General features: G+C 57.2%; 1 protein-coding gene across 4 annotated transcripts in view; it reads left to right on the top strand.

The window, feature by feature from the left end:
- The window catches only part of RBM19 (RNA binding motif protein 19), a 108,119-nt gene that overhangs the window by 27,816 nt on the left and 53,657 nt on the right, over window positions 1-26,646 (top strand). For all 4 annotated transcript variants that reach the window (XM_036220601.1, XM_036220600.1, XM_016157480.2 and 1 more), the window contains exons 19-21: window positions 2,983-3,062; window positions 5,323-5,378; window positions 8,064-8,180. In XM_036220601.1, coding sequence (XP_036076494.1) covers window positions 2,983-3,062; window positions 5,323-5,378; window positions 8,064-8,180 — 253 coding nt within the window. The remainder of the gene's footprint in view (window positions 1-2,982; window positions 3,063-5,322; window positions 5,379-8,063; window positions 8,181-26,646) is intronic.

Raw genomic sequence — 26,646 nt, 5'->3', positions numbered from 1 at the left:
CTCTGACCTTGGGCGTTGCCCCACGTCCCCTGGCCTTTGCCTCGTCTCGTCTCCAGCCCTGGCTTCCTGCAGATGATGGGCAGGCCATGTAGCCTTGCTTTCTCATAGCTGTGCAGGCCCCGTCCCTTTAGTTTGGTGGTATTTAGAGGGATGCCCCATGAGTTCGTCCGCAGCTGTGTCCTGAGGGACAGATGAGCTGGGGGGTGCAGCGCAAGGAGGAGGCGGGCAGGGGGGAGCCCAGTGGGACAGGAGCCCAGCTGCACGGCAGCCTGAGGCTTGGAAGGTGGGGAGACAGCAGTCGGGGGCAGGAACAGGCTGCGCGGAGAAGGGAGGAGGCGTGAGAGGGCCGGACCAGCCGAGCACCGGCCGAGAGCAGTGAAGAAGAGGCCGGAGATGCACCTAGAAAGACAGGCTGATTCCAAATTGCAAAGAGGCTTTTGTGCCACGTGGAGGAGTCTGGGCTTTTCCCCAGAAGTTGTGGGAAGCCACGGAGGGTTTGAAACAGACCGTAGCAGAGGAGTCAGGGGAGCTCCTCGTGCTCGTTGGCGAGGCGGCCCTAACAAAGCACCACAGACTCGGGGGCTCAAACAGCAGAAGTTACTGTCTCACAGTTCCGGAGCCTGGAGGTCCAAAGTCAAGGTGCCATTGGGGCTGCGAAGGACGGCTCTGCTCCAGGCCCCTCTCCTTGGCTCATGGGTTCCGTCCCTGTGTTCACGCGGTGCTCTCCTCGCATACACCCCTCCTGTGTTCAAATCCCTGCCTCCCCACCCCCCTTTTTTTGGTAGGGACACTAATTGGCTTGGGCTAAGGCCACCCTGATGACCTCATTTGTAACTCGAAGACGTCTCTAAAGAGCCTGTCTGCGAATGAGGTCACGTTCTGGGACACCGGGGATTTCAGTGCATGAGTGTGGGGGACACAGTTCAAGCTGTAACAGCCCTGCCTCCCGGAGCCGCAGGTCTGGTTCACGAGGATGGCGGCTGAGTTCGGGGATGATGGTCGATGGCTCATTCGTGGGGGTTCAGGACGGGAGGTGACTCAGGCTGGACTCGGTGTCTCCAACTTCGTCCAGGCCTGTCCTGCGGGTCATAGGGTCACCGTGCCCTTGTGCTGTGTGGTGCCTGCCTGTCACCCTCTGGAGCCTGCTTCAGCATCCTTTAGAAACAGTTACTTGGTCCTCAGTGTCGTGAGCAGCTCTCGAAACCTGCCCTCTCTTTTTCAAGAGCCTCCATTCGCGAGCCTTGTCCTCTGGGCTCGGCCGTCACGGTTCAGAGGGAGTCTAGCCAGGGTGTGCATCGGCGAGGGTCGCGGCAGGAGACGGCACACTCTGCTGGGCTTGCTCGGGAGACACTTGTACGCAAGGGGCGGGGTGGGCTGCGCCGAGGGGACCCGCAGGGGATGTCGAGGCAGGAGAATGCCCTCTCCCAGCTAAGGCCAGAGGGCTGTGGGGAAGGGCGCGGCGTGACCCCCACGGAGGAGGGGCCGCCAGCGGGAGCTGGGGGTGTCGGTGGACACCAGCCCGGCCTGCGCCCTGCCACAGCAGGGAGGGGGTGGGGCACGCGGAAGGACCCAGTGTCCGGTCTCTCTCCTCCACCCACCAGTGTTGGGTCGGGGCTTCCCAGCAGGAAGCCAGAAGGCCTGGGGGCCCAGGTAGTGTGCTCCACGGAGGTCGGCCTCCCAGGGCCGGGGAAGGGCAGAGGGTGCCTCCACACAGCATCGGTGATGGGCGACGAACTTGGCTTTCTGTAGTTGCCATTCGCACAAGTGGACTGCACTTTCTAAATACCCTACATACACAGACACCACTGATCCACAACCTTGCCTCTCTGAAGAGAGTTCAAACGCTGCTGGAGAACAGATACCTACAGTCACCACAGGGTGGCGCTGCCTGCCCGCCAGCAGCTCCCTCCAAGCCTGGCTTCTGTCGCCCGCAGGGCCAAGCTCGGGTGACGCATGGGCCTTCTGCCTGCAGTGGGCCCTTGTCGTGTAACACCCGGCTGTGCGTGGGGTGCAGGCAGGCAGGGCCCCGCGGGAGACACACGGTCCTCACAGTACCGGAGACGCAAAGGTGGCGACACCCAGTCAAAGGCGGCAAATCTTGACCCCTAGGACTTGAGCCGTTCCCCTTTGAGTTCAACTCTGGCAGAAAAATAGAGAATGAAACTAGTGAATCCGTGTGAGGTGCTGGGGGGCAGGCGCGCATCTCTCGTGTCGAAAGGGCAAGGTGCGATTAGAGATCTCATTTTTCTGTGCTCTGTAAAAACTCTGTCCCCCATTACGTGTATGTAGATCACACATACATGTAATATATATAATATACATGTTACATATGTAATATATATTATATATATGTTACACATATGTGTGCATGTGTGTGTGTGTAGTTGGGAAGCAAAAGTTCCTGATAAATTTTTGAGATCACTTTTGCTATTCATTACCTAGAGCTAGGGAACCAGGTAGATTCGAATAATGCCATTGTCCTCCCACGCCCAGCTTTTTGTCTGAAACCCAGGAACCAAATGCGATTGGCTGGTGAGAAGTACTCGTAGCGAGGAAGCCCTCGATGCGGTTGCCTTTCCTGCACATGGTCGCCGTATGCATTACGTATGGGGGCAGGGACTGTCTAGGTAGCGAGGTTTTGCCGCTCCTCATGGCCATGGTCATCTCTGTGATTTCCTTCTCCCTCCCAAAGGCGGGATTCTATTATGAAGTTAATTATCATGTCAATCATCTGTTAATTAATCGTAGGCTGGGCCTCAGGTGGTGGCTCCATAACCTCCTTGGCTGATTCTTCAAGATGACTGGTAATAAAGGGCCAGCCAGGAGCTGAAGTCCCTCGGGGAGCGAGGAGGGGTGTGAAGGAGAAGGAAGGAGAAGGACGAGGGGCAGAGGCCCGGGGCCCACTGGGGTCCTTGCACTTGGCCTCGCGCTCACTCTTTCCCGCCCGCCACTCGAGATGCGTCCCGCCTCTCTCTCTTCCAGGAGCGATGCTGTCCATGGGGTTTGGGTTCGTGGAGTACAGGAAGCCAGAGCAGGCCCAGAAAGCCCTCAAGCAGCTCCAGGTAAGGCCCGGATGCTCAGCCGAGGTCCACGCAGGCACTGGGGGGGGCGGTGGGCCGGGACGGGGTGGGGCCGTCAACCCTCTGACATCAAGCTGGAATGCGATGAGTCCACGCTTTCTCCAGCTCTCTAGGGGGCCGCGGTGCAAGAAAAATCAAGACCCTTCCTCCGCACTCATAGTCACTGCAGCGCGTTCACCCAGTCACAGCTCTCTACCACGGGCCTGGTGTGTGCCGGGCGCCGCGCTAGGCCCGGGGGCACTGGCAAAGCGGACCCCTGAGTAAATACACTAGGTCACGGGAAGTGCTTGGATGGACAAAGCAGGTGCTGTGCTGGGGGAGGGCAACTTTAGATTACGTGGTCAGGGGAGCCTCCTCTGAGGAGGTGACACTTGGAGTCAGCTACCCAAAGATCTGTGGGGGAGCAGTCTGGCAGGGTCTGGATGTAGGTGGTGGCGAGTGCGGCCACACCTGGCAGGCCTTTCAACTGTGGAATTCAGCACGAAGGCATGAGATGCCGTCGGAGGGCTTGGGGCACGTCGCGGCAGGATCTGATTTCTGCTTCAGAACAGTCTCTCCAACTGCTGTGCAGAGGATGTGGGTCATCAGCGGGCAAGGGGGAGACCACTGAGTCATCCAGGCAGGAGAAGATGGCCTGGCCCGGGAGGGAGGCAGTGCAGGCGGGAGAAGAGGGCTGAGCTCAGGGGTGTTGGGACATAGACTCAAGGTCCTGCGCAGAAGAGGAAGGAGCAGGCCCTGCTGCTAGGCCCCGAGCACAGGGACAGGAGGGGAGCTGGGGCTGCAGGGAGCAGAGCACCCGGGATTCGCACCACCCCAAAGAGGGCCGGGCCTCAGCCGAAGACGGCATCCCCAGCGCCCGGCACACCCCGCGTCCCCAGGCCCTTGGGTGGCAGAGGACAAGGAGCAGTGCCTTCTCACACACCTCTTTCCGTAGACCCACTTGCTCCCTGCTGGTGCTGGCCCGTCCCTCATTCTGTAGGAGCGTGACACAGAACAGGCCGGTGCTCATGGTTGTGCTTCTAGAACACGCTTCTAATCCCAGAATCCACGGAAAGGCTTCAGGGGTCCCAAGACCCTTGTAAACTGTCTCCAGAATTTCTCACGTCTCTGTGCAACTATACAAAGGGGGGCACAGGCCTGCCCAGCGTGAGGCCAGGCGATACAAAGGTAAACTAGCATGATTCGGGCCAAGTTCACAAGCCAAGGCGAGGCAGGCTGCACACCAGCCCCCGGCTCCTTCCTCTCAGAGGTGCGCCTGGGCCAGGCACGGCCGGGCCGGACACAGCGGAAAGGGCACGCACACAGGGCCACCACCCTAGGGGCCTCCAGGTGGCCGACTCCCAGTCAAGGGAGAGGCCTTGGGCTCCTAGAGAATATCAGTGGGTGCTTGGCCAACGCAGTTGTTCTAGTAGAATTTTGGCCTCCTTCCCCTTGGCTCAGGCGGCTCTGTGTGAAGGGGCAGCCACTTCCCGGCCTCGGCCGGCTACCGCCCCGGCAGTGCCGATCTCTGGCTTTCGTTGTGTTTGTTGGCTGTGTTTTAAGAGACGCTGGGAATCCGACTTTGCCATTTAACTGGATTTCGGCTCTGCACGTTCAGTGGTCCACCTTTATCTTCCGCATGAGCCCAGATTCCCTAAGATTCCGCTTTTCACACGTACAGTGTGATGTTCTCTTCCTCACTGTGTAAGTACATATGTGCATCTCGCTGCAAGGAATTGTTTATACAAAGCTGCGTATGCTATATTTTATGGGCAATTTAAGGGATTTCAAGGGTAATTTGCTAATACGCCCATTTTGCCATAAGAGACCCATGTTAGAGCCTAGCTTGAGATGCAGCTCCGCTGTGATTTCAATTTTTTTTTTTTTAGAGAGCATAGAAACTAAACCGCACTCTCTGCAAGCCAGGCCAAAGGGGCTTACTTGGCCTGAAAATGCTTATAAACAACGGAAAATTTTGCGCCCCTAGCGTGGCGTCAAGGTCGAGGCCCACTCGCAGCTCGAGAGGACGTCGGAGGGCTGGGACTCTGGGACCACCCGCTGCGCCTGGGCTCCGCATGAGCCGTTTCCAGGAAAAGCCGTTCCCTGCCCTCGGTTCCAGCCAGCCCCTCCACCTGGGGACAGTCCCCCCTCCGAAGTTTCCTCTCCCTTCACTCAGCTGAGGCCTGCTCTGGTGGACGGCCAGGGATGCTGGCGAGCACTTCCGAGAGGACAGAGGGATGAGCTGTGCTGTTTTGTCTCCTAGGGCCACGTGGTGGACAGCCACAAGCTGGAAGTGAGGATCTCGGAACGCGCCACGAAGTGAGTCTTCAACGCCCCCTCTTTCCTCTGATTCGAGTCTGTCCTTTCGCTCTGGCGCCGGTGCCCAGAGGGCTTCTCACGGCCCTTTAACGTCCTCACTGCTCGGCCCCCTCCTCCTCATTAAGGTGGGTCACACTTGCTACCTCCGACCCCGTTTCTCAGATGGACTGGGACCCGGCCAGTACTTTGAGTAAATGTTTAGTGCACATATAATAAATAGGGACGCAGACAGGAGAAGCGAGCCAATCACACTTACCTTGGCCATATAAATGAACCAAGGAAGAGTTGATTCTTGGCTGGCACCTGGGCTGGCCCAGAGCTTTAGAACCTAGACGTCTCACCTGCTGGGGCTGGCTCTCTTAGAGCTGGACAGCAGCGCCCAGAGATGGCCTCCACTCAGTTCGAAAGATTCAGTAGGGGTTAGAAATGGCGGCAGACCGGCGTGCCCGGTGACCCGTCTCCTGAGGTAGCGGGCTTTTTATTTTTTTCAAGCTTTAATTTTGCTCCAACATCACCTGCTTTTACATCTAAATTAATACACTTGAGGCGTTTTGAACAGTGCCCGGCACAGAACACGTGCCCAGTGTAAGCTGTTCTTGTCATTGTCGTTGTCTACCTGACTCAGGCGGTGAAATGACCACCTCTAACAGTCCTGGAGTTGGTTTAAGATGTTTGTTTGGTGGTTCTCAGCAGCTTGGTCATCTGCGGTGGTCACTGAGCAGAACAGCTGCCTGTGAGCTGACCCGGAAAGCAAAAGGTGGTGCCTGGAAGTCGTGCGTGAATCGTCTAGCGTGCACCAGGCATACGAGCACTCGGCCGGCAGTCCTGATCTTCCTTTGCAGTCCCGTCTCCAGGGGGGTCAGTTCCTAGCCAGTGTTTACATAGCTACTCCTCTATTTAAAAAAAAAAAAAAATTACAGAAACCCAGCTGTGCACCAGACACCCTCCCCAGGTGCCAGGAATGGAATCTCCTCATGGAGCTTACATTCTTAGGGCAGAGTATTCAAGAGAACCCTCTGCAGTGAAGGAAAGGCTCTAGAATGTTCTACAGCTGGCCGTCCAGTATGGCAGCCACTTGCGCCATGTGGCATTTGAGCACTTAAAATGTGGCAGCTGTATCGGTTATCTTCCGCTACGTAACATAGTACCCCCCTACACCCCCCACGCGGTAATCTTACGATACCAGACGTTACCTCACAGTTTCTGTGGGGCAGGCGAGCAGGAGCAGCTTCGCCGGCCGCTTCTTTCTCGCGGTCGCTCTCGAGGTTGCACTCAGGAAGGCGACCCGGGCTGCAGCCTCGTCTGAAGGCTCAAGTGAGGTCGACGGAGCCACCCCCACAATGGCCCACTCATGTGGCCGTTGGCAGAGGCCGCGGTTCCTCCCCACGCGGCCTTTCCCTAGGGTCGCAGGTCTCCGGCCTGTTTCCCCCAGAGCGAGCATGTGGCCCGAGGGAGTGAGGAAGGGGCGCATGGGCGCTCGTGGCCTAGCCTCAGAGGCCACACGGCATTGCTTCTGCCGTCTCCTGCTGGTCACACAGACGTGTCCTGACCCGGCGTGTCCCACACACTCCACAAGGGCATGGATGCTCAGAGGCAGGGGTCCCCGGGACCGTCTTGGAGGCCAGCTGCCTCACAGGCGAGGAACCGAATTTCGAGTTTGTTCCATCTGCACTTAGATTTGACTAACCACCTGTGGCTAGTGGCTGCCGTATTAAACAGCACAACCCTGGAGGACAGACAGTGAAGGCAAACACGATTAGCTATGTCACAGGCTGTGGGATCGTGATGAGCTCTCGGAAGGAGAATAAAGCCTGGGGATTACTGTGTTCATGGAGAGAGTTAGGGGAGGCCTCTGAGGAGACGTAGTGCAGACTTAGAGGAACTGAGTCGTAGAGACACTCGTTATAGTAATAGCTGCCATTTATTGGATGTTTATCACACAGCGGGCACCGTGCAGTGTTTGACACATCCTCTCTCATTCAATCCTCAAATGATGGGGTTGGCACTATTATTAGGCCCATTCTATAGCTGAGGAAACTGAGGCCCAAAGAGGCCAGGTAACCTGCCTAGATCACACAGATCCTAAGTGGCCAGCTGGGCATTCTCTCTGGCTGTTAACTCAGCCATGCCCTTGACCTCCCCCGCTTTGATTGAGCAGGTTTCCCTGGGGGAGCAGGGAGGCAAGAAAGGTAGGACTGCCTTGGGGATGGCCTCAGACCTCAGGCTGAGAGTGTTCCCTCTCACCCCAGCCCATCTCCATGGCAACAAACTGGACGATGCCCCTTTGAGTGATGAAAGGTCGCGGACAAGGCCTTTGAACCAGTCAGGGTCTTTCTGTGTCTGGAGACAGGGGAGACTAGATTTGGTGAGGAAGCATCATCGCCCTCATTGGCGTCCCTTTCTTAGTCCTCGATAGCCCCTGTGTCTCAGATGGAGGGCAGGAGACGCTCAGGGCGGGGTGTGTTGACCAGACACCCACAGCTGTTTTGTGAAGCCAGCTGTGGTCCGCATCCCCCTCGGGAGGCTACCTTCCTCCCCACTCATCTCAGCCTCATCCGCACTAACTCCTAAAGCCCTCACCTGAATGGAAGACAAGCATTGACTTTTGGGGGGATGGGCGTGGGTCAGTGTAGGGCAGCGGCGGCTGACGCCCCGAGTGACCTGAACCCTCTCCCCAACCCCCAGGCCAGCCCTGACATCCACTCGGAAGAAGCAGGTTTCCAGAAAGCAGACAACCTCCAAGATTCTTGTACGGAACATCCCCTTCCAGGCTGACCGGCGTGAGATCCGGGAGCTCTTCAGGTGAGACGGGCCGGTCCGGTCCAGCGGGCGGCGCGTGGGTGGAGGACTGCGGGGACCTTGGGCTTTCGGTGGCTCCGCTGAAGGCCAGCGCAGTGGTCTTTCAAAGGTCATCTTTTGGCCGCCTTTGATTTATCTCCCTCGATCTCGGGCTCTGCTCTCTAGAGCACTGTGCAGAAAAAAAGTCGAAACAGCCAGGCCTCCCCCTCCAGAGGCGAGATGAGACAGGGCGGTCCGTCTGATTCATCCCCATCGGCTCTACCCATGATCCGTCTAAAATCTCTACCTCCCAAGTCACGCCTTTGGTTTAAGCCAGGGGTTCTCCACACTGGTGGCACATTCAAACCACTGGTGACTTAAACACACCTCTGCTCAGGCCCCACCCCCAGCAAGTTGGTGTCCCTTGGTTAGGGGTGGGGCCCAGACATCGATATTTTGATCAGAACTCCCCAGGAGATTCTAACGTCCAGCCAGGTTGAGGACCGCTGGTCCGCATGGCTGTCTGTGGAGAGCCCCTTTCAAAATGAGGATGAGTCACCTGCATAAATAATGCGATCCAACAGCTGCTAGCGCGCGGTCGAAAACTCGGCGGCGTCAGGGGCCACGCTGACGGGGGGCCTGGAGGAGCGGGCCGGCTGGGGACTGAGGCCGCGATGCCAGGCAGGAACGCAGCTTTAATCGGACCAGTTCTTCCCACCGTTTGAGAGAGAAAACGACAGTCTGAATCCTTAGGGGGGAATGAGTTGGCAATTAGTTTGCTTTCTAAAATCAAACACTGCGGGACAGAGTCTGTCCGTGGACCGGATACAGCCCGGGGGCCACCAGTTTGCAACCCCTGTGCTGGTACATCAATCACAGTGCTCGAATTTTCAGGGTAGCTGAGCGTCACCCGGCGCCAAGCCCTAGATGCAAAGTCTTTGCGAAAGCGCGTAAGGGGGAAATGTTTAAAGCCAAGGCACTCCCCGGGCACACGCTGGGTGGCCCAGGGACAGGCCATCCGGCCCGCACGAGGTAACGGCAGACGGTATCGCTCTACCGAGCAGCTCGTCCGGGGCCGGCTGCGATCTGAGTGCTCTGGGAACCGCATGGGTGGACGTGGAGGAGTCCACGTACCCGGCCTCGTTCACGTAACCTGTGTTTGTCGAGTTCTAGCATGAAGATCGGGAGGGCTGAGTTTGTATTGGATTTACCAGTGTCTTGCAAGGTCGACTGCGGAAGCAAAAGTCCCGTATCTTGGAGACTAGAGAGAAATGTCTTTGCGTGAAATCTACCTCTTTGCTCTCACTTGGCGATTAAAAGCATAAAGAGCCATTTGGAGGATTTGCTTCAAAAATCCCCGTCCCCCACCCCCGTTCTAAATTGGGTGCTGGCAAACAGGCTCTTCCCAGACACCCACCCTGCCAGGGTCTGAGTAGCAGGGTCTTAGCCATGACCCGGGTCCCCTGGATGGGGGCGGCCTGGTGAGGTGGGGCGACAGCATGGGGGGTGGGAGGGGGGCGTTCCGTCCCTCTGCAGCCGGCGCTCAGTCAGGAGCCTGTGCGTGAGGTCGCGGTCACATCCGCAGCCCGCACATCCGCCAGCTCTCGTGTGCCTCTGCTCGTTGGAAGGAGCCCAATTTCAGACCTGCCGGATCAGAACGGGATTGCCGCGAACCACGCGTGCTGATCGGGGAGTCGGACCCCACCGAAATGACAGGCGCGCGAGGTTCCGCAGTCCGTGTAGGATGACGCTGGTCCGGGGGACAAAAGCCCGCCGCGGAGAGGGAAGGCTCTTGGTTTGGGCTCGCGCGTTATGTTTATTTTGAGAAGACAGGGAATTAGTGTCCACTAGGCGTAATTACGTGCAGTGTCTCTTCTCCCCGCCGCTGTTCTGCGGGGATTCTTCATCAGCCCCGGGAGAGGGAAAGAGGAGAGGGAAAGACTCCCGGGAGGGCTCAGCTTGCTTTGTTGTGCGCACAGACCGGGGTCTGAGGCAGTTCTGAGCGGCGGCCAGCAGGGGTCGCTGTGAACCTTCTCAGGGAGCCGAGCTTGTCCAGGAAACCAGAGACCCGGCTGCAGACAAAGCCAGTGGCCGGCAAAGGCCAGAGTCAGGGGGAGATTTCAGCGTTTGAGGGGACGGACCATTTTGCCAGGCAGGTTCTGTGGACTTGATCTACCAGGTGTTCTCAAAATCGCAGCTCTCCGCAACAGAGTGCCCACTGTGTGCTGGGCTCTGCACTGTGCGCCTTTCTGTGCAGTTTCCTTTCCAAAGCCGCACAGCAGCCCTGTGAACAGGGGGTGGAGGGCTGCCGTGATTCCTTTGCACCAGAAGGAAACTGGACACCCGAGCAGGTGAAGGTCCTGCCGGGACCACATGGCTGAGCCCGGGTTTGGATTTCTGTGTCGGACCCAGAGCCCTGGCTCGGAACCACTCCTCTGCAGCCCGTGGTCCTGCTCCCGCGTCTCCAAGGCACCCTCGTTTCCCAGATCATTTCAGTGGACCCCGCGTGCGTCATTTGTACCAGGCACTGTGCTAGGCGCCGAACATGCCGCCGTGCAGGGAGAGGCAGGCCGCGCTCTCGTGGACTCCCTCTCTGCGGGGGACCGGGGAGGAAAGCAGCAGTGACCGTCAGGCAGTGGCACGGCCAGGGCGTGCAGGCGCACGCGTGGGTGCGGGAGATTGCGGTCAGGTTGTCGGGACCCCCGCTGGGGGCCTGCACAGGAGCTGGGGTGGCAGCTTGCCAGCCGGGCAGCGCTGGCCTGGGTCTTTGCTGCGGGCCACCAGCACATCTCTGCGGTGTCGTCGTCTGGGACAGTCTGAGGCCTGCCTACCCTTTGGAAGAGTCAGAGCAGACGCAGCGGCAGGGTGGAGGGGAGGGGTTCTCCTCCCTCCGCCACCCCTTTTCTGGGCCTCAGTGTCCCTTGGGATAAAATACTAATGCTATCGTGTGTTGTGACATGATGATACAGAAAAAAATTTATGACTTTGTCATTATCATTAAGCAAGGGCTTTGTGCCCGGCGTCTGTGCCAAGCACCGCGGGCTGAGGCGCTTCTCATTACGAGGCGCTCGTTGAGCGGGGCAGCCCCGCGGAGCAGGCCGCACCTCTCCATTTCCCAGAGGACAGGCCAGATTCCCCTGGGTCATCCGATGGCTCGGGCTGGCGCCCAGCTCCCTCACCGTGTGGCTGCCTCGGAGGCTGTTGAAGGGGTTAAACGAGATGATGCACGCGGAGCACTTAATGCAGTGCCTGGGACAGAGCAGGGGGTCGGCCGGTCTTGGCCGTGGTCGTCAGACAGCGCCGGGCCGCGTCGGCGTCCGGCGCTCAGCAGGGCCTGCGTCTTTAACGGCAGCGCGGGACGGAGGTTCTCTGCAGCGTTTCTTTTTTGCTGCGCCTCCTTCCCCTGCTAGCTCCCTGCTCCCCAGCACCCCCACCCCGCAGCCCTCCCCAGAATGCAGGCGGCCCAAACCAAGGTTTCTAGAAGGCAGCGATCTTCCCAGAAGGAGGTTCTGCCAACAGGGCCGGCCTCGTGAGCATGCGACCTGTGTAGTCCCACAAGGCCCCGTGTTTGGTTTAACGCTCTAATGTCACTGTCTTAAAAATCCTAGATTTTTGGAACAAAGAGCACTAAATGTTCGTTTTCTCCCGAGCCCTGCAATTCACGTCCAATCCTGCCTGCAAAGCCGCGGGAAGACCAGGAGGCTGGGAGCCGGACTGTAGTTTGGCAGTTGACCGGCCTCAGTTTCCTCATCTGCAGGGTGGGGTTAGAGGTCATGCCTGCTCTGCCCCCCGCACTCCCCCGGCACTGAAAGGCGCAGGGAGAAGACGGACGCACAGACTGTAGGAGGCGGGCATCTCACGGAAGCTTGTCTGTCGTCGTCACCGCTTACCTCCGCATGGCTGCCCAGGAGCAGCTCCCAGACAGACCTACCCTCTCAGGTCTGGGCCCGCGGAGTTATGGCGAAGGGTCCGTTCTGGCAACAGACTTCGTGGGTTCGCGATGGTTCCCCTTTTTCCTGGGCCGTGTCACATCCCTCCCTGAGCCTCACTTTTCCTCATCTGAACAGTGGGGCCGCTGAGAACCTGCCAGGCGGCTGGGCGGTGGGGACGACTCCTCGTCCTGGGGCGCCGAGCGCGGCGGCAGCTCCAGCTCGCAGGAAGCGCCCGGTGGGTGGCCCTGCCACTGCGCTCCCTTTGGGCGTCAGGCACTGCGGGAGCCCCGAATCTCCGCTCTTTGAAGCGAGGCCGTGGGCTCGCCTCCCGCCGGCTCCCTCCCGACCCCCAGCCAGGGCGACGTGCCGCGTTCCCGCCGAGCGCTGCCCACGTGGTGGTCGAACATGCCTCGCCCCCCCGCCCCCCAGACTGCCAGGCCTGCCGCCGTGTGCACCAGTGCTCAGTAAATGTCTGCCGAGCACGTGGCTCCACTGGGCAAAGCCTTACTCCGTGGAATCCTGATAAAGACGGGGTGCGTGAGGCCCAGAGAGGCTAAGGCGTTTGCCCGGGTCACACAGCTCTGCAGCACAGCCGGGTCCCTCTCGCTTTAGAGCCCCGCCCCCCTGGAACTGTCCCCGAGGGCCAGGTGTCAGCTGCCGGCTGCGGCGCTGCATCAGACGGGCTGGGCTGCAGGCTCCAGATGGAGAGCTTCTCATGGAAGCCTGTTTAGTCGTTGCTGGTTCTTCCTCAGAGGTGTGAGCCACCTGCCAGGGGTGTGACGGGCGAGCTCACGACAGGTGTCTGGAGGCCTTGATTACACCACTTGCATCTTCTGTCCCCAGTGCACTTTGTGGATGGCGTGCGCCTGTCCCTGGCCTCCTCCCCTCTTCGTTTCCTCTCAAGTGACCGTGGCCATGACCGTGGAGGGAGGGCTGAGGACAGCCTGCCCGCCGAGTTCCTCTCACGCGCGCCCACCTCGACCCCGTCGCCCAGGTGTGGGGTCACTGCCTGATTACCTCCTGGTCATCAGCAGTACTTTTCCAAAGGCTGCGAGCCGCGAGCCTTGTCATCTGCTCTTCCCTGAGCCCCCGGGCGGACGGGGCCGTTTCCTGTTCACCGGCTTCGTGGGAAAGCGGCTCTGCAAATCCAGCCTCGGGCAGCTCCCGAGAGCCAGCCCAGGGCGTTTGAGAAGGGGCGAAGCGGGGAGAGCAACCCTCAGCCAGGCTCTGCGAGGGTGGGGGTGAGGAGGACGAGACTGTCCCCGGCGCCGCTCCCCCACCCCATAGAGGGCATCACATCGCGTGATGCGTTTGTGTGTTGTCTGCCGCGGCGGCGCACCGCAGTGACAGACCAGCTGGCCACACGCCTGTGAGATGCCGGCCCCTTGATGGGGAACATGCGCTGCTCCCTGGGTGACGTGGAGCCCGTCCGTGGCCAGGCGCGGCCGCAGCCCCTCGGCCCCGCCGAGGACAGGGCGTGAGGTCCCAGCTCAGAAAGGCTGCGGTCGCCCCGCAGCACCCGCCTCTGACCGTTTCCTCATCGAGGGGGCCCTGTTCCTCCCACTTTGCCGAGTGTCTGTTTTGTTTTGTTTTAAGACTTTATTTTTAGAGCAGTGTCAGGCTCACAGCAAAATTGAGAAGAAGTTCAGGGGTTTCCCACATGCCCCCTGTCCCCACGCACGCACAGACTCCCCCGCTGCCCACCTCCCCCGCCGGAGCGGGACGTTAGTTACAGTCGATGAGCCTCCGCGGACAGGCACGTCATCGCCACCCAGACTCCGCGGTTCCCACTGGGGGTCGCTCGTGGTGGTGTACGCTCTGTGGGCTTGGGCAAAGGCAGCATGTCGCGCGTCCGTCACTGAGGTGTCACACAGAGTGGTTTCACGGCCCTAAACACCCTCTGCGCCCCGCCAGTCTGCCCCTCCCCCCCCGCCCCCGTCGCTGAGGTGCTAGAGGGCGGAGGGGGTGCGTGCATGCACCCCTTCCTTCTCCGCCGCGCCGTCAGCACTCCTCACTGGATTGAGGGCCCGCCCTGACGCCGTGTGACCTCTCCTCGCCTCGAGCACATCACAGAGGCCCCGTTTCTAAGGTCACATTCCCAGGTTCTGGCAGACATGAGCTTAGGGCGCACTCTTCACCCAGCCCTGGGTGTCCTGCATGGAGCGTTCAGGGAACACTCCTCTGAGTGGGGGACATTCTCGTGGGGACCTGAGTGTGTGAGCCCCATGCAGATCTGAGGGCTGCATTTGCCAGGCCCCAAGGCGGGCGTGAACTTGGCCTCTAGGCGAATGGGCGGTGTGGCCAGGGCAGGAAGAGCGGGGACGGGGACAGTGCTGAGACGCGATGGGAGACGGGCCCGATCATGTGGCCATGAGGCGGGCCTGGGATGCGGATCCCCAATGTGTGGCCTGGCACACGGCCGCAAGTTTGGCACACCTGTTTCAGAGCACCCAGGCCGAGAAACGGCGGTTTTCGCCCGCCCATGCCCAGTGTCCCCGTCCAGCTACGACCCCACCCGCCCTTCTCCCATCTCACCCCTACTTCTAAAAGCATGTCTTCGCACTGCTCTTTTTTATACTTCATGTAAATGGCACGCCGACGGTCCTCGATTCACAGCAGAGTTACGTCTCGGGAAGCCAATCCTAAATCTAAAACGTCCCAGGTCGAAAACGCATTTGACGTAACCGACCTACCGGACGTGCTCGCCTAGCCTCGCCTTCCTGAACCATGCGTGGAACACTTACGTTAGCCTGCATGAGGACAAAGTTGTCGCGTGCCGAGCCCGTTTTATAACAGGCTGTTGCTCTCATGTACCTTATTACGCGTATCACTTTCTTACCATCGTAAGTTGTAGGTCGGGGACTGTCCGCACCCGTTGGTGTCCGGCCTCGCGCTCAGCATTTTCTGCGTGTGTGAGATTCCTCCACGTCGTGACTTGAGATTTGTTCCTTCTCGTTGCCGCCCAGTATCCCATGGTGTGAGTACGTCGAAGTTCGTTTATCCGCGTTACTGGTGAGCATTTGGGTAGTTTGCAGTGTTTCTCTGTTTTGAATACGGCTCCTGTGAACATTCTCGTGCACGGCTTTTGGTGACCCTGTGCGCGTGTATTCCGTAGGGTGTCTGCGTAGGAGTGGGACGGTTAGGTCGTGGGGTATCGTGGGGTGTGCGTCTGTCAGCGTTAGGTACCGGTTTGCTCTGCCTCCGTCATTGCGGGCGCTCTGGTCGCTCCTTCTCAACACTTGGTCTTGTTCGTCTTTCTCTGTTTAGCCACTCAGATGGGTGCATAATGGCATCGTCACATTGCGGTTTTAATTTGCACTTCCCCGATGGCCAAAGGAGCCAGATGTTTTGTCATAGGTTTATGAGCATTTGGCTATACTATTTTGTGGAATGCCTGTTCAAGTCTTTTATTACCCATTTTTTTATGTAATTTTGTTTATTCTGGATTCAAGTTCTTGGTGGCTACACAGTTGGAGTTCCTCTCCCAATCCGTGGGTAGCTTAATGGTGCCCTCTTAATGTCCTTTGGTGGACAGAGGTTCTTAATTTCAACATTGTCACTTAGCCGTGTTTCTCCCTTTGTGGTTAGAACTTCCTGTGTCTTATTTAAGGAGTCTGCCTCCTCCGAGCTCACGAAGACCGTAGCCTGTTTTCCTCTGAAAGATCTGACCTTTCACATTTAGGTCTGCAATCCATCTGGAGTTGATTTCTGTGTGCGGCGTGAGGTAGAGATCAAGGGACACTTTTTCCCCCACATGGCTGTTCAGTGGGCCCGACATCATTTATTGCAAAGACCACCATGCTCTGCTCTGCTCTGCTGATTTTGTCATCAATCAGGTGACCGTGGACGTGAGGGTCTGCTTCCGGATGCTCTCATCTCCGCCACGGGCCCAGCCGTCTATCCCTGTGCCGGCGTGACCTGTCCTGATTACTGCAGCTTTCGTACGGCTCGATCCCCGCTGTCTGTTCTTCAGATCGCCCGGGCCGTGCTCAGCCCTGCGTGCCTCAGGCCTTTGGGTCTTACTCCACAGCAGCTGGAGGTTCTGAGCACAGGGAGCGGTGGATCTGACTCGTACTCGTAAGAGATCTTGTGCGGGGAAGAGGGGTCAGAGTGGGTGGGTGTGAGGAGACCCCCGAGGGGCTTCGTGTGGCCTCCTGGGACAGAGGTGACTGACTGCGCTTTGACCAGGCATCCGCGGTGGGAGCGGGGTGTTGGGTCGGCTTGGGGATGCACTTGCAGAGGCCCTCCGATGACTTCAGTGAGCCCCGCGATGGAGGCAGATGCCGACTCGAAGACGACGCCCACATTCGGGGCCTAAGCAGTTAGCTGGATGGGACGCCCCACTCTGGGGGCCCACGCTTTCCTGGCCGTGGTGCCTCACACGCACCCGCTGGCCACCGCGGCCCCACCCCGTGCTTCTCGGTCGATCTCTCCATGCACGTACGTGTGTTTGGGGGTTCCGGTGAACGTTCCTCTCGGGAGCACCGAGGTGAGGTCCGCCCGTTAGCGCCTCGAAAGTCAGCTGCGGCACCAGCCTTGCTGTGTCGATTCGATGTTCCTTACTCGCGCATTCTCTGCCGCGCGATCTAGGCACTGTCGACGATACCTACGGATGCTTGCACAGCTCACGGGGCAGATGGCTGCCCAGCCACGAAACCCTGAGCAAGCGGCAAAGCTGGGTTCCTTCTCCCAGCCGAGGGTTTCTGTGCTGTCACAAACCCCAGGGGGAGGACGTGCCACCTTAACCCTTTGATGTACCCTGCGCTTCCCCGTGTCCGTTAAGCCCTACCGTACGCCTGTCTCCGGCAGTCTCGCCCTGAGACTTCACGTGTCTGTGATGCTCATCAAGGCCACTCTGCAGATGCACACCTCACACATGCTCGCCGTGTGCTAAGCACTGTGCCAGTTTCAAAGAGCCTGCTCCTGCCCCCAGGACCGCTGCATTCTATGGAAGAGATGGACCCGCCTGGGAAGACAGTTACAGTCACAGGGCAGGAACGGAAAATACCAGAGCCAGTTCTCCCATGAAGGGAATGTCCCAAAGACAGAAAGAAAGTGGGTGTCCTTTTATATGGGAAAAGAGATCTGGGCTTCCGGACTCCAGGGTTCACATTAGCCAGCTCTAGAATGTGGCTCAACAGAATCGTATGGTCCAAATCCCAGATGTCCCCCCTGGCCGCCTGCAGCTTGAAGGACCCACTGGTTGAGCAGGGAGAGGCAGGAGCCAGCCAAGCTATATCGGATGAGAGGAGCAGGGCTGGCCTGCCTGCAGGAGTGCCAAGGAGAGACCACAGGGCTACTCCGGCTCAGAGTGAGAACAAGTAAATATACATCCCTGTCCGTGGCTAAACGAAAACGTAGGAGTAACACAAAATGCTGACGAGGATGCGGAGAAATTGGATCACTCAGACGATGCTGGTGGGAAGGCAAAGTGGTCCAGACGCTCCGGAGGAGTCCGGGCGGTTCTTAACAGATGAAACACGCACTTGCCGTGTGAACTGGCGATTGCACTCTTGGGCATCTGTGCGGGAGAAATGGGAACTTACACTCACACAGAAACCTATGCACGCGTCCATCAGCCGATGAGTGGATCGACCGGACGCGTCTCCCATACAAGGGATCGTCGTTCTGCCATGAACAGGAGCGGAGCACAGGCAGGCGCTACACCAGGGACGAACCTTGAAGACACTGCTCAGTCAAAGGAGCCGGGCACAAAAGGCCACGTAGCGTGTGATCTCCGTTCTGTGAAATGTCCGGAGTAGGTGAATAGAGAAGGGAAGCAGACTCACAGTTGCTTAGGGCTGGAGAATGGGGAGAGGAGGGTGATACAGCAAAGGGATGCGGGGCTTCTCTTCAAGCTGATGAAAATGTTCTAAAATTGACCAGGGTGATGGGTGCACACCCTTGACTCGTACGCTGTAAATGGGTGGATCATTCCAATGAAAGAAGGAGAGGGGGAGGAAGGGAGAGCGAGAGGAGGGGGAGGGGCTGAGGGGAGGGAAAGCAAGAAACCTGTACGCAAATGTTCGTGGCAGCTTTATTGATCATAGCCAAAAACTGGAAGCAGCCCACATGTCCTCGTGCGGGTGAATGGTGAAATGCACTGTGGTGCAGCCGTAGCAGGGAATGAACACTCCTAAGCGATAAAAAGCCACAAACTGCTGGTACCTGCAGCAGCCTGGATGAACCTCTAGAGCATTATGCTGGGTGGGAAAAGCTGACCGCGAAAGGTTATACAGTATGAGATTCCATTTATATAACATTCTTTTTTGTAATTTCAAGCATAATTGGTGTGCAGGACTGTATTAGTTTTATTAGATCCAGGTGTACAGTATAGTGATTTGACACGTCTGCACCTTACAGTGTGATCGCCTCACTCGTTCTAGTGATCATCTGTCACTGTGCAAACTCCTCACGTGTTACTGTGGTCCCCTTGACCGTTTGCACTCGTCACCCCATCCTCTCCCTTCTGGAAACCATCCCTCTGGTCCCTGTTTCTGTAAGTCCACTTCTGTGTGTTTGGAGAGCAGGCTGGTTGCCCGAGATTAGGGAGGCGGGGAGGGAGAGAGGTGGACGTCACTGAGGCGGTGGCGTCCTCATGATGAACTCGCTCTGTTCTGCGACCGGTCAACCGTGGTGGGCACTCGAGTCTCCATGGGATAGAACTTCATGGAACCAAATACACACACAGGTGGGTGCGGGTAAAACCGGTGACGTGCGAAGGAGGTCAGCGGGTGCACGAGTGTCGGTTTTCTGGTTGTGATATTGTCCCGTAGTTTCGTAAGATGTTCCCATTGGGGGAGACTGGGTGAAGGGTAATAGATTATTTCTTATTTCTATAATTATCTCAAAAACTTTTTTAAAAAAAGTCCCAATCCATAAAGGATTAGAAAAGGATACTTCCTGCAGTGGTGAGTTGCTCATCACCAGGGGTAAGCAAGTGAAGGCTAAGATAGCTGTCTGTTAAGGATGCCATAAAAGGGACTTCTGATGGAGTGAGAAGCCGGGCTCATTCCCTTCAAGACACTTGCACCCCGAATTATGTCAGCAGTAGATTGTATGGGGTCAGCGTTGTCTGCAGTGTGAGGAGACTGGTTAGGTGTTCCTGTACTCTTCAGAGAGCTGAGAAACCAGTGCATGACTTCTTTAGGCTCTTGATCAGTCTTCGTCCCTGCAGATGCTCAGTCCTGCAGGTGGGCGCAAAACCGTGTCTTTCAGATCATGCCGTTTCCCATTTAACATCCGCAGGAACAGAGCCCTGAGAGGTTCGGTGAGGACGAGCGCTAGGTGGTACTTTCCTCATTCAAGAGGCCCGCTTTGCAGGAAGTCTATTCCAGACCCTCTGCGTCCCCTTTTAACTGTCCCACTGCCTGCCAATATGTCTACCAGGGGATGGCCAGATGCTGTAAAAGTTGCTGCTGCTCAAACCAGGACAAAGCAGACTGACTTAGATGAGACACTCAGGTCACCTGAGTTCTCGCTTTTCATGCTGTCCTTGTCCTTTAGTCATCAGGAGTTGGCCGTCAGCTTGGAAAGGAGCCAGCGCGATTTTCCAAGTGAGGATAATACGGGCCAGGGAGCCAGGAGACCTGAGTTCTGGCCCAGCTCTGCCCTGCGCCCGCTGCGTCACCTTGGGCAGTCGCATGACTTCTCAGAGCCTCCGTTTGTTGAGTGCATCGGTGACGGGGCTGGGCAAGGCCAGCCACGGTGGATAGCGTCCACCATGCAAGCCAGCGTGGCTGGCCGGAACCCTGCGTGGGGGGGTGGCGAGGCCGCTGGGCTCGGCGGCAATGGCCCGGCAGCTGATCGGCGATGTCTGCCCCGGACGCGGGAGCAGCGTCCGCGGTAGGTGAGCCGCCGCAGGTGTCCGCCCCAGAACGCGCTATTTATCTCACGTCGCTGGAGCTCTCACGTTGCCGTCTGCCAGACTGACTGGCAGAGCAGCCCCAACCCAGGGCCCACGTGGAAGCCTGCGCAGTTTCCCTCCGTAGAGAATGACGGTCAACGCAGAGTGGAGAAGAGTGTGTCCCTTTCTCCCTCTCTTTGCGATTGCCTGGATTTGGTCTTCCGTCACAGCTGAGGTTTTCCTTCACTCCGCTCCCAGCCCGATTCCAGACTGGGGACAAAGGCCCAGACGGTGGGACGGGCAGGCCGGGAGAAGGCGCGGCCCCCGCGGGTAGGGAGGCGGTGTGCGCCCTGGTCCCCCGCGCAGGCGAAGCCGTCCCCGCCGGGAGAAGGCGCGGCCCCCGCGGGTAGGGAGGCGGTGTGCGCCCTGGCCCTCCCCCCGACCCCCCCGCAGGTCCCCAGCTTGCTGGCACCTTGCTTTCGCACCTCCTCTCTCTCCACTCAGGGCCTTTTCAGCTGCAAGGTCTCTGCGCTTTGTCTGGGCTTGCTGGGAGGATGGCAGTCGGCTCATTGTTGTGGCTGATAATTGTGCTCCGTGTCTCCAGCGTCCTGGGTGCTGACAGGCAGCGGGGAGCCCCGCGATATCTTGGGGAGGCTTCCGAGCAGGAGCAGCTTCTGTGTCCCCACGTGCCTCAGAGCTTCCCATGGAAAAAAAGGGGGGGGGGTCTCGGCACGCTGCTTCCTAGTAAAGAAAGCCCATCAGTTTAGCAAATATTGACCAAGCATCTCTAATGAGGCAGGGACTGTGCCAGGTGCTGGGTTACGGAAACAAGCGTGAACTCCGGCAGGCGAAGGGGCCGTCCTGGTTTAGGGGGGAGTGGCTGCGAAGTTAGACCCTCACTTAGAGGCCGGGTCTCTTACACCATCGGTCTGGTCACAGCTTCTCTAGGACTCAGTGTCTCTCCCTAGAGAATGGCAAGAATTAACAACTGTGTCTGCTTTGCTGTAAGGACAAGGTCGGTGACGCTGGTAAAGGACTCGGCCTGCCTTCTGAGGTAGCCGTCACATCGAGCATGGCTCGTGCCTGGAGCTTCTACAGTATACCGCGACGGCCCTAGGAGCCAGGGGCCTGGGCTCCTACTCCCAGCCCTGCTACTGGCCGTCCGCTCGTAGAGAAGTTGCCTTACCTTTCTGGTCCTCCCCAAGGACACTGACTTGAGGGGCCTCAACCATGTGATTGCCTCGGAAAGGGTTTTATCTTACAAAGGAGCATGCCATAAAATTGGAGGCCGTGTTTCTCAAATTGGAGTGATGTATGAAGAGCCCTTTTAAAGGAAAACAAAAATTCTGTGGTCATGTAAGTTATTATAATGTGACCTAAGTTTGTACAAATGTAAAATGCAGAATACACTGAAAACTTACTCTCCTGGCTCTCAGTACTATAAAAAAAAACAAACCCAAAACATATTTTCAAGTTAAATATAAACAAAATTAAATAAAAACAACACTTTAAATCAATACAATTCAAATTAACAACGTTAGTGTGGCAGAGGGTGGTGTTTTGTAGAAGCTAAACTCAGAAAATGGGTTTCAATGTTAGGAAGAGGTCACCTCGGGTCCGGGTCTGTGACCTGTCCCGGAGCTCTTGGGCCTGGCAGGCGATGCAGAGGGAGCCCGTTTGCGTAGCGGAGTCCGTGCAGGACGGGGTGCCGCCCCACCCCAGGGCCCTGTGTGCCGGGCTCGGCGTGCTCAGACCTCTCGCTCACCTAAACCCCAGCAAGTCACCAGACGCCCCTTTTCACGCCGCCGCCTCGCCCAGTGGTTCTGGAAAGCCGTCTCGAGCACATGTTTAAAGATGAGTTAGCATGGTCGCGTTACCAAAATTACCAGTGGATGAGTAACCACTTCCTCTTAGAGTTGAGAACAGAGAAGGGTTTCGCTGTTCATTCTCGCTCGTTGATCTCTTGTTGCAAGACACACGGGTAAAGATGGGCTCCCCAGATATGGCATCCACCCCCACGCCGAGCGAAGGTTCTGGCCACTCGGCACAGGGCTTTTGAGGTCAGCATGCCTATGCCACTGGAAGCCAGGTCTCTTTACAGCACTATTACGATACACATGCTAAAACTCTGATTGTCTACATACAAACAGAAAATTCTAAAATTTTTCTACTAAAACAGTTAATCACCCCCACAACCCGATCCTGCCCCCACACCCATGCCCAAACCTGTCTGAGGGGCAGCAGGCCTATTTTGAGCAACTGTTCTATTAAGTAGGCTCTTCCCATAATACAAATTCTGGGTCCAAGATTCTTGTTGGGTCCACTGAGACCTGCAGAACTTTTTCCCCGCCAAGCCAGCTTGTAGTTGAAATGCCACCAGTTTTCATGTGATTTACAGTACGGGAGTCGATCACTTTGCCACTTTGTCACCAAGATGACACGAGGCTTCGGGAGAGCTTTAGATTGTCCTGCCAGTCCAGATTTGCTGGGCAAAGGATGCGGGCAGAGGCCCCACTGAAGTGAGCACGGAAGTCAGAGAAAGAGACTGCTCGGGGAAGGGGCCGTTACCACTGGAGGCTTTGTGCTAAATAAACCCAGCAGCAACTGTGGGCTGAATAATTCAGAGCGTCAAGCGTCGTCGTCTGTGGGAGCGGCAGCCCCCCGAAGCGTGCACAGCCGAACGCGGTGGCCCTGCGGGTCCATCGGATCGGGGTTTAAACATTGGCTCCTCCATTACCAGCCTTGGGGCTTGGGTAGGCCATTTAAAGGCCCCGAATCTATAAAATGAGGACCGTAGTCCATACCGTCAAGATTATGGGGAGGATGCAACGAGCTGATGAACGTAATGCCCAGTGCCATGGTTCTCAAACTGTGCACCAAGGAACCTTGGGGGGCAGGGGGCCTTGATAAACACAGGTGCACTGTGGGATGTTTTAGATTTTCTAGAGAAACACAGCAACACCTGTCGGAGGTGATGCCAACTACTGCTAAATCGTTCAGACCTGTTATAGACTGTTAAGTGATGACCCAACTGTTTGACCTTTCTTTTGGCCTAAGGATACCACGAAAAAAAATTAGAGACACCAAGGGCCCTATGAACCTAGAAGTTTGGGATGCTGTAGCCTAGTGATATTTTATGGTAACCTAACCAGAAAGGCTATGCTGGCCTCAAAATTCCATTTTGTTTCTGTTCTTTATACATTCCACTCGTGGGGCCTGGGGTTGGCACCTAGGGTTGTTAGGCTGTTCCTCCTACCTGCCCCCACCCCCTTCAGCTTCGTTTGCTTGTAAAATGCATTGCAGAACATGGGTATCCCAGCTCAGATTTTGGGAAAACCCCAGGCCGCCTGCAGTCATCTCAACGGAGTGTTACGAGAGCATCCAAACCAGGAAAGTCTTAGAAGGAAGTTAATCCACTCGAATATCCATGCCTGAAAGTTCTGGCAAGGGCCAGTGGCCTTGGTCAAGACCCCGGAGTCAGGGCGGGGGACAGGCCCAGAGCCGTGTAGCCTGAGTTCTGCCCTAAGCCTTTGAGGTGCACGTAGCCCCCCAGCTGAGAAACCCCCCCAGGCTCTCAGCAGCATCGTATGTGATGGGGCTCATGCATCCCCCGTTTCCTTTGCACTGGCCCGGGGGACGGCACATGTAACGGGGAGGCCATGTGAACCCAGGGCCCGGGGTTTTCCGCTCGGGTTTGGTTTGGGTCGTTTTCATTCCCGTCCGCCCTCCAGCCACCTCTGGCCATCCGATGGATTGCGGTGCCCTTTAGCCTCCAGGTGTCAGGTTAGACTGTGTCCAAACGCCAGTAGTGGTCATCTTGGACCTGCACGGAGTGCTTTGATTCGGTTCAACCTCACAGCAGTTGTCCCCCCGCTGCTGACCTCCCACCGCGACACTAACCCCACAGGTGCGTGTTCCCTCCCTCTATGTGTGTACCTGTTTCTTAAAAAAAAAAAAAAAAAAAAAAATGCGTAACTGCACAAGTAAAATAGGAGTACATCTTCCTTGTCGAAGGAAAGAGTAAAGGCCGAAGTCCCCTTTGCTCAGCCGTCACCCCCAGCACGGTGCCGCCCAGAGACACGCGTGTTGGCCATCTGTTAACTCTGCTTTTAGATCCTTTTTCTGTGTGTTTCGTCCACGTGAGCACCTGTAGACAGCGCACGCAGTGGTGCCGGGTCCACTTAGGCCGTGTGTCACGCGTCGTCGGACTTCTTTCGCTCCCGAAATGCGTCTGTGAGACCTTTCCAGCTGAGTCCACGCAGCTCTGCCTGGTTCGTGATGCCCCCCGCATCTCGCCTCAGTCTGAGGGCGTCGTGCAGCCCGCCTTACGGGGTTCAGAGTGGGATCGGCAAAGTCCGGGCCGAGTTTCCTTGCACCGGCGGGCCTGCCCCTGCCCCAGGCTCTGCAGCCAGCCCCGTTGTCGCCACGGCCCTGCGGCCCTGCGTACACTGATGGACAGCGCCCTCTAGCCCCGCCCAGTGGGGGGCTGGTCCCTGGCCGACCCACCATTCGGGTTAGTGGAACGTTCCCTTCGCTAACCTTGGGTGACCGATTTCCAGGGCGTTAGAATAGAATACAGCATGCCCGACGCTGGGACGCAGTGGAGTGTAATTGAATCTTCGACGATCCGAAGGCGATCCGGGGCCTGCGGGGCCCTGGGTCACAGTCGTGCCTATCAGCCGTGGCTGCGCGCTGGGCAGAAGCCTTGGTACCGGGGCCTTCCTGGCCTCCGGCCTGAGCGGCCACTGCGTACAGTGTCCCCGGCGCCAGGGCTTGTGGCCAGAAGAGCAGGCGTGGAGAAGGGAACGGCTCAGGGACATCAGAGTGCAAGGACGGGCTGAATCAGGGTCGGAGTGCCAGGAAGACGTCAGCGTCACCAGTATCTGTTAAAGTTGCTGGGAGGGGAAGTGTTTTTCATCCGGCAATTAAATGAGGGAAACAAGTAGCAAAACGGTATCTACTGCCTGATCACTGAGTAAACACACATAGAGAAAAGGCTGGAAGGAAACGCACCCAAATCACAACCGTTGGTGAGTTAACCGGCACCTTTTATTTCCTTCTCTGCGTTACCGTGCGTTTGGCAGATTACCTACAGTGAGCGCAGGGTGCGTTCTAGAATCAGAAGGAAAATATTTCTTCAAAATGAGACCGTTGTCCCACTCTCTGTCAGCGTTGCCGGGGAAGGGTGTGCAGGGGTTCAGACGGGCGATGCCGTTCACTTAGAACACACCTCTGGGTGGCTCTCAGCGCCTTCCCCGTCTCTGTTCAAGATTGCTCTTCAATTTTAAAGCCGACCCTTCGAAAGATCGAATTGCGTTCTACAAAGCCAGGACACCACTTCCGTTATTTCGTTTGGTTTCGTTCTGTCTTTTTTCCCTAGCGCTTCCGATAATTTCATAACTCTTTCACATACCGAAACTCTTTGGAATCTTTCTCTGTCATCAGCGAGTTAGACTTGCACTCTTTGAAAATTCTTTCTTCTAATTAGAAAAGTAACTTCATTCCAGAGAGTTCGGGGAATTCAACAAAAGCCAGAGCAGACGGCCCACGCCGCCCCGCAGCACGCAGCCGCCCCTTGACGTGTGCCTCCCCACGCCCTCCCTGCACACGCCTCTGGCGGCAGGGCATTTCACAGACGAAGAGACGGCAGGTCAGGGGGTCAAGTGCCCCGCCTGAGGTCTCATAGCTGCTTGAGTGAGCGGCAGAACCCAGGCCTGAGTCTGAGTTCCGGTCTGCCTCCTTCGCCCAGCTCTGCAGGTGGGATTAGACATAACCCCCAAATTGGCATCTCACCTATTCATGGGATGCTGAGAGCCTCTTGTCCTTCCGAGCGTGGTGCTGAAAAGCCTTCGAGAATGGCTCAGCTCACGGAGGAAGTTACACCGGGCTGATCCTCTCTTTGTGGGAGTTTACTATGTAAAGCAGGCACGGGGTGACACGGACGGGGTTATTCAGGATGCGCATTGTCACACACGCGCAGAAAAGGCTCAATGTTCCACCGACGTGTGGACGGAGGAGTCGAGACTCTGTATGGAGATGAGTAGGAAGAGAGAGAGTGAGTCATGGCGAGGAGGTTTTAATCCAGGCAGCCCGATCGCGCTTCCCTGGGACAATTACACTCTGCCTACCTTGAATTTAAATAAAGACCCTTTAGCAGCTTGTTCACAAAAGCACTTTTTTCACCCTGAGCCATCACCTCGACTTCTCTTAATATAACCGAGCTCAAATCAGAACAGTTTTGTTTTGTTTCTAATTTCGTTAGCGGATTTTAAAAGAGCCTCGGAACCTCCTGGGTGAGCTGTGGAATTTTTACCGGCATTCTGTATCCTCACGTAAATGAACGTGACAGCCCCTGCCTCCCCGCCCACCTGGAAAGCCCCAGCCCTGCCTGCCGTCCCCAGACCCAGCCTCGACAAGCAGAGGTCCCTGACAAGGGCCTTCTCATCCTGGCAGAGGAGCAGGGAGCCTCAGCTCGGCCCGCTCTCTGCCCTGTTCCAAGCCCCCTCCATCCTGGCAAACGGGAAATGCTGACCACACAGTTTGCACTCCCTGGGGCTTATTTGTGCTTTTCTAAGCCAGTTGTGCTAATGCTGACTTCCCCATGGGAGAAGCAGCCCAAGTTTTAGGAAAAGAGTTGGCTCGAGGAATAAAAACAAAACCAGCCCAGGGCCTAGCTGTGGATGTCGGGAGGGGCCCAGGACCAACGCGACGG

This window comes from Rousettus aegyptiacus, unplaced genomic scaffold (assembly GCF_014176215.1).
Source record: "Rousettus aegyptiacus isolate mRouAeg1 unplaced genomic scaffold, mRouAeg1.p scaffold_m13_p_5, whole genome shotgun sequence".
Taxonomy (NCBI): domain Eukaryota; kingdom Metazoa; phylum Chordata; class Mammalia; order Chiroptera; family Pteropodidae; genus Rousettus; species Rousettus aegyptiacus.
Note: the sequence above shows the minus strand (reverse complement) of the source record. Positions and strands in the feature narration are given on the sequence as shown.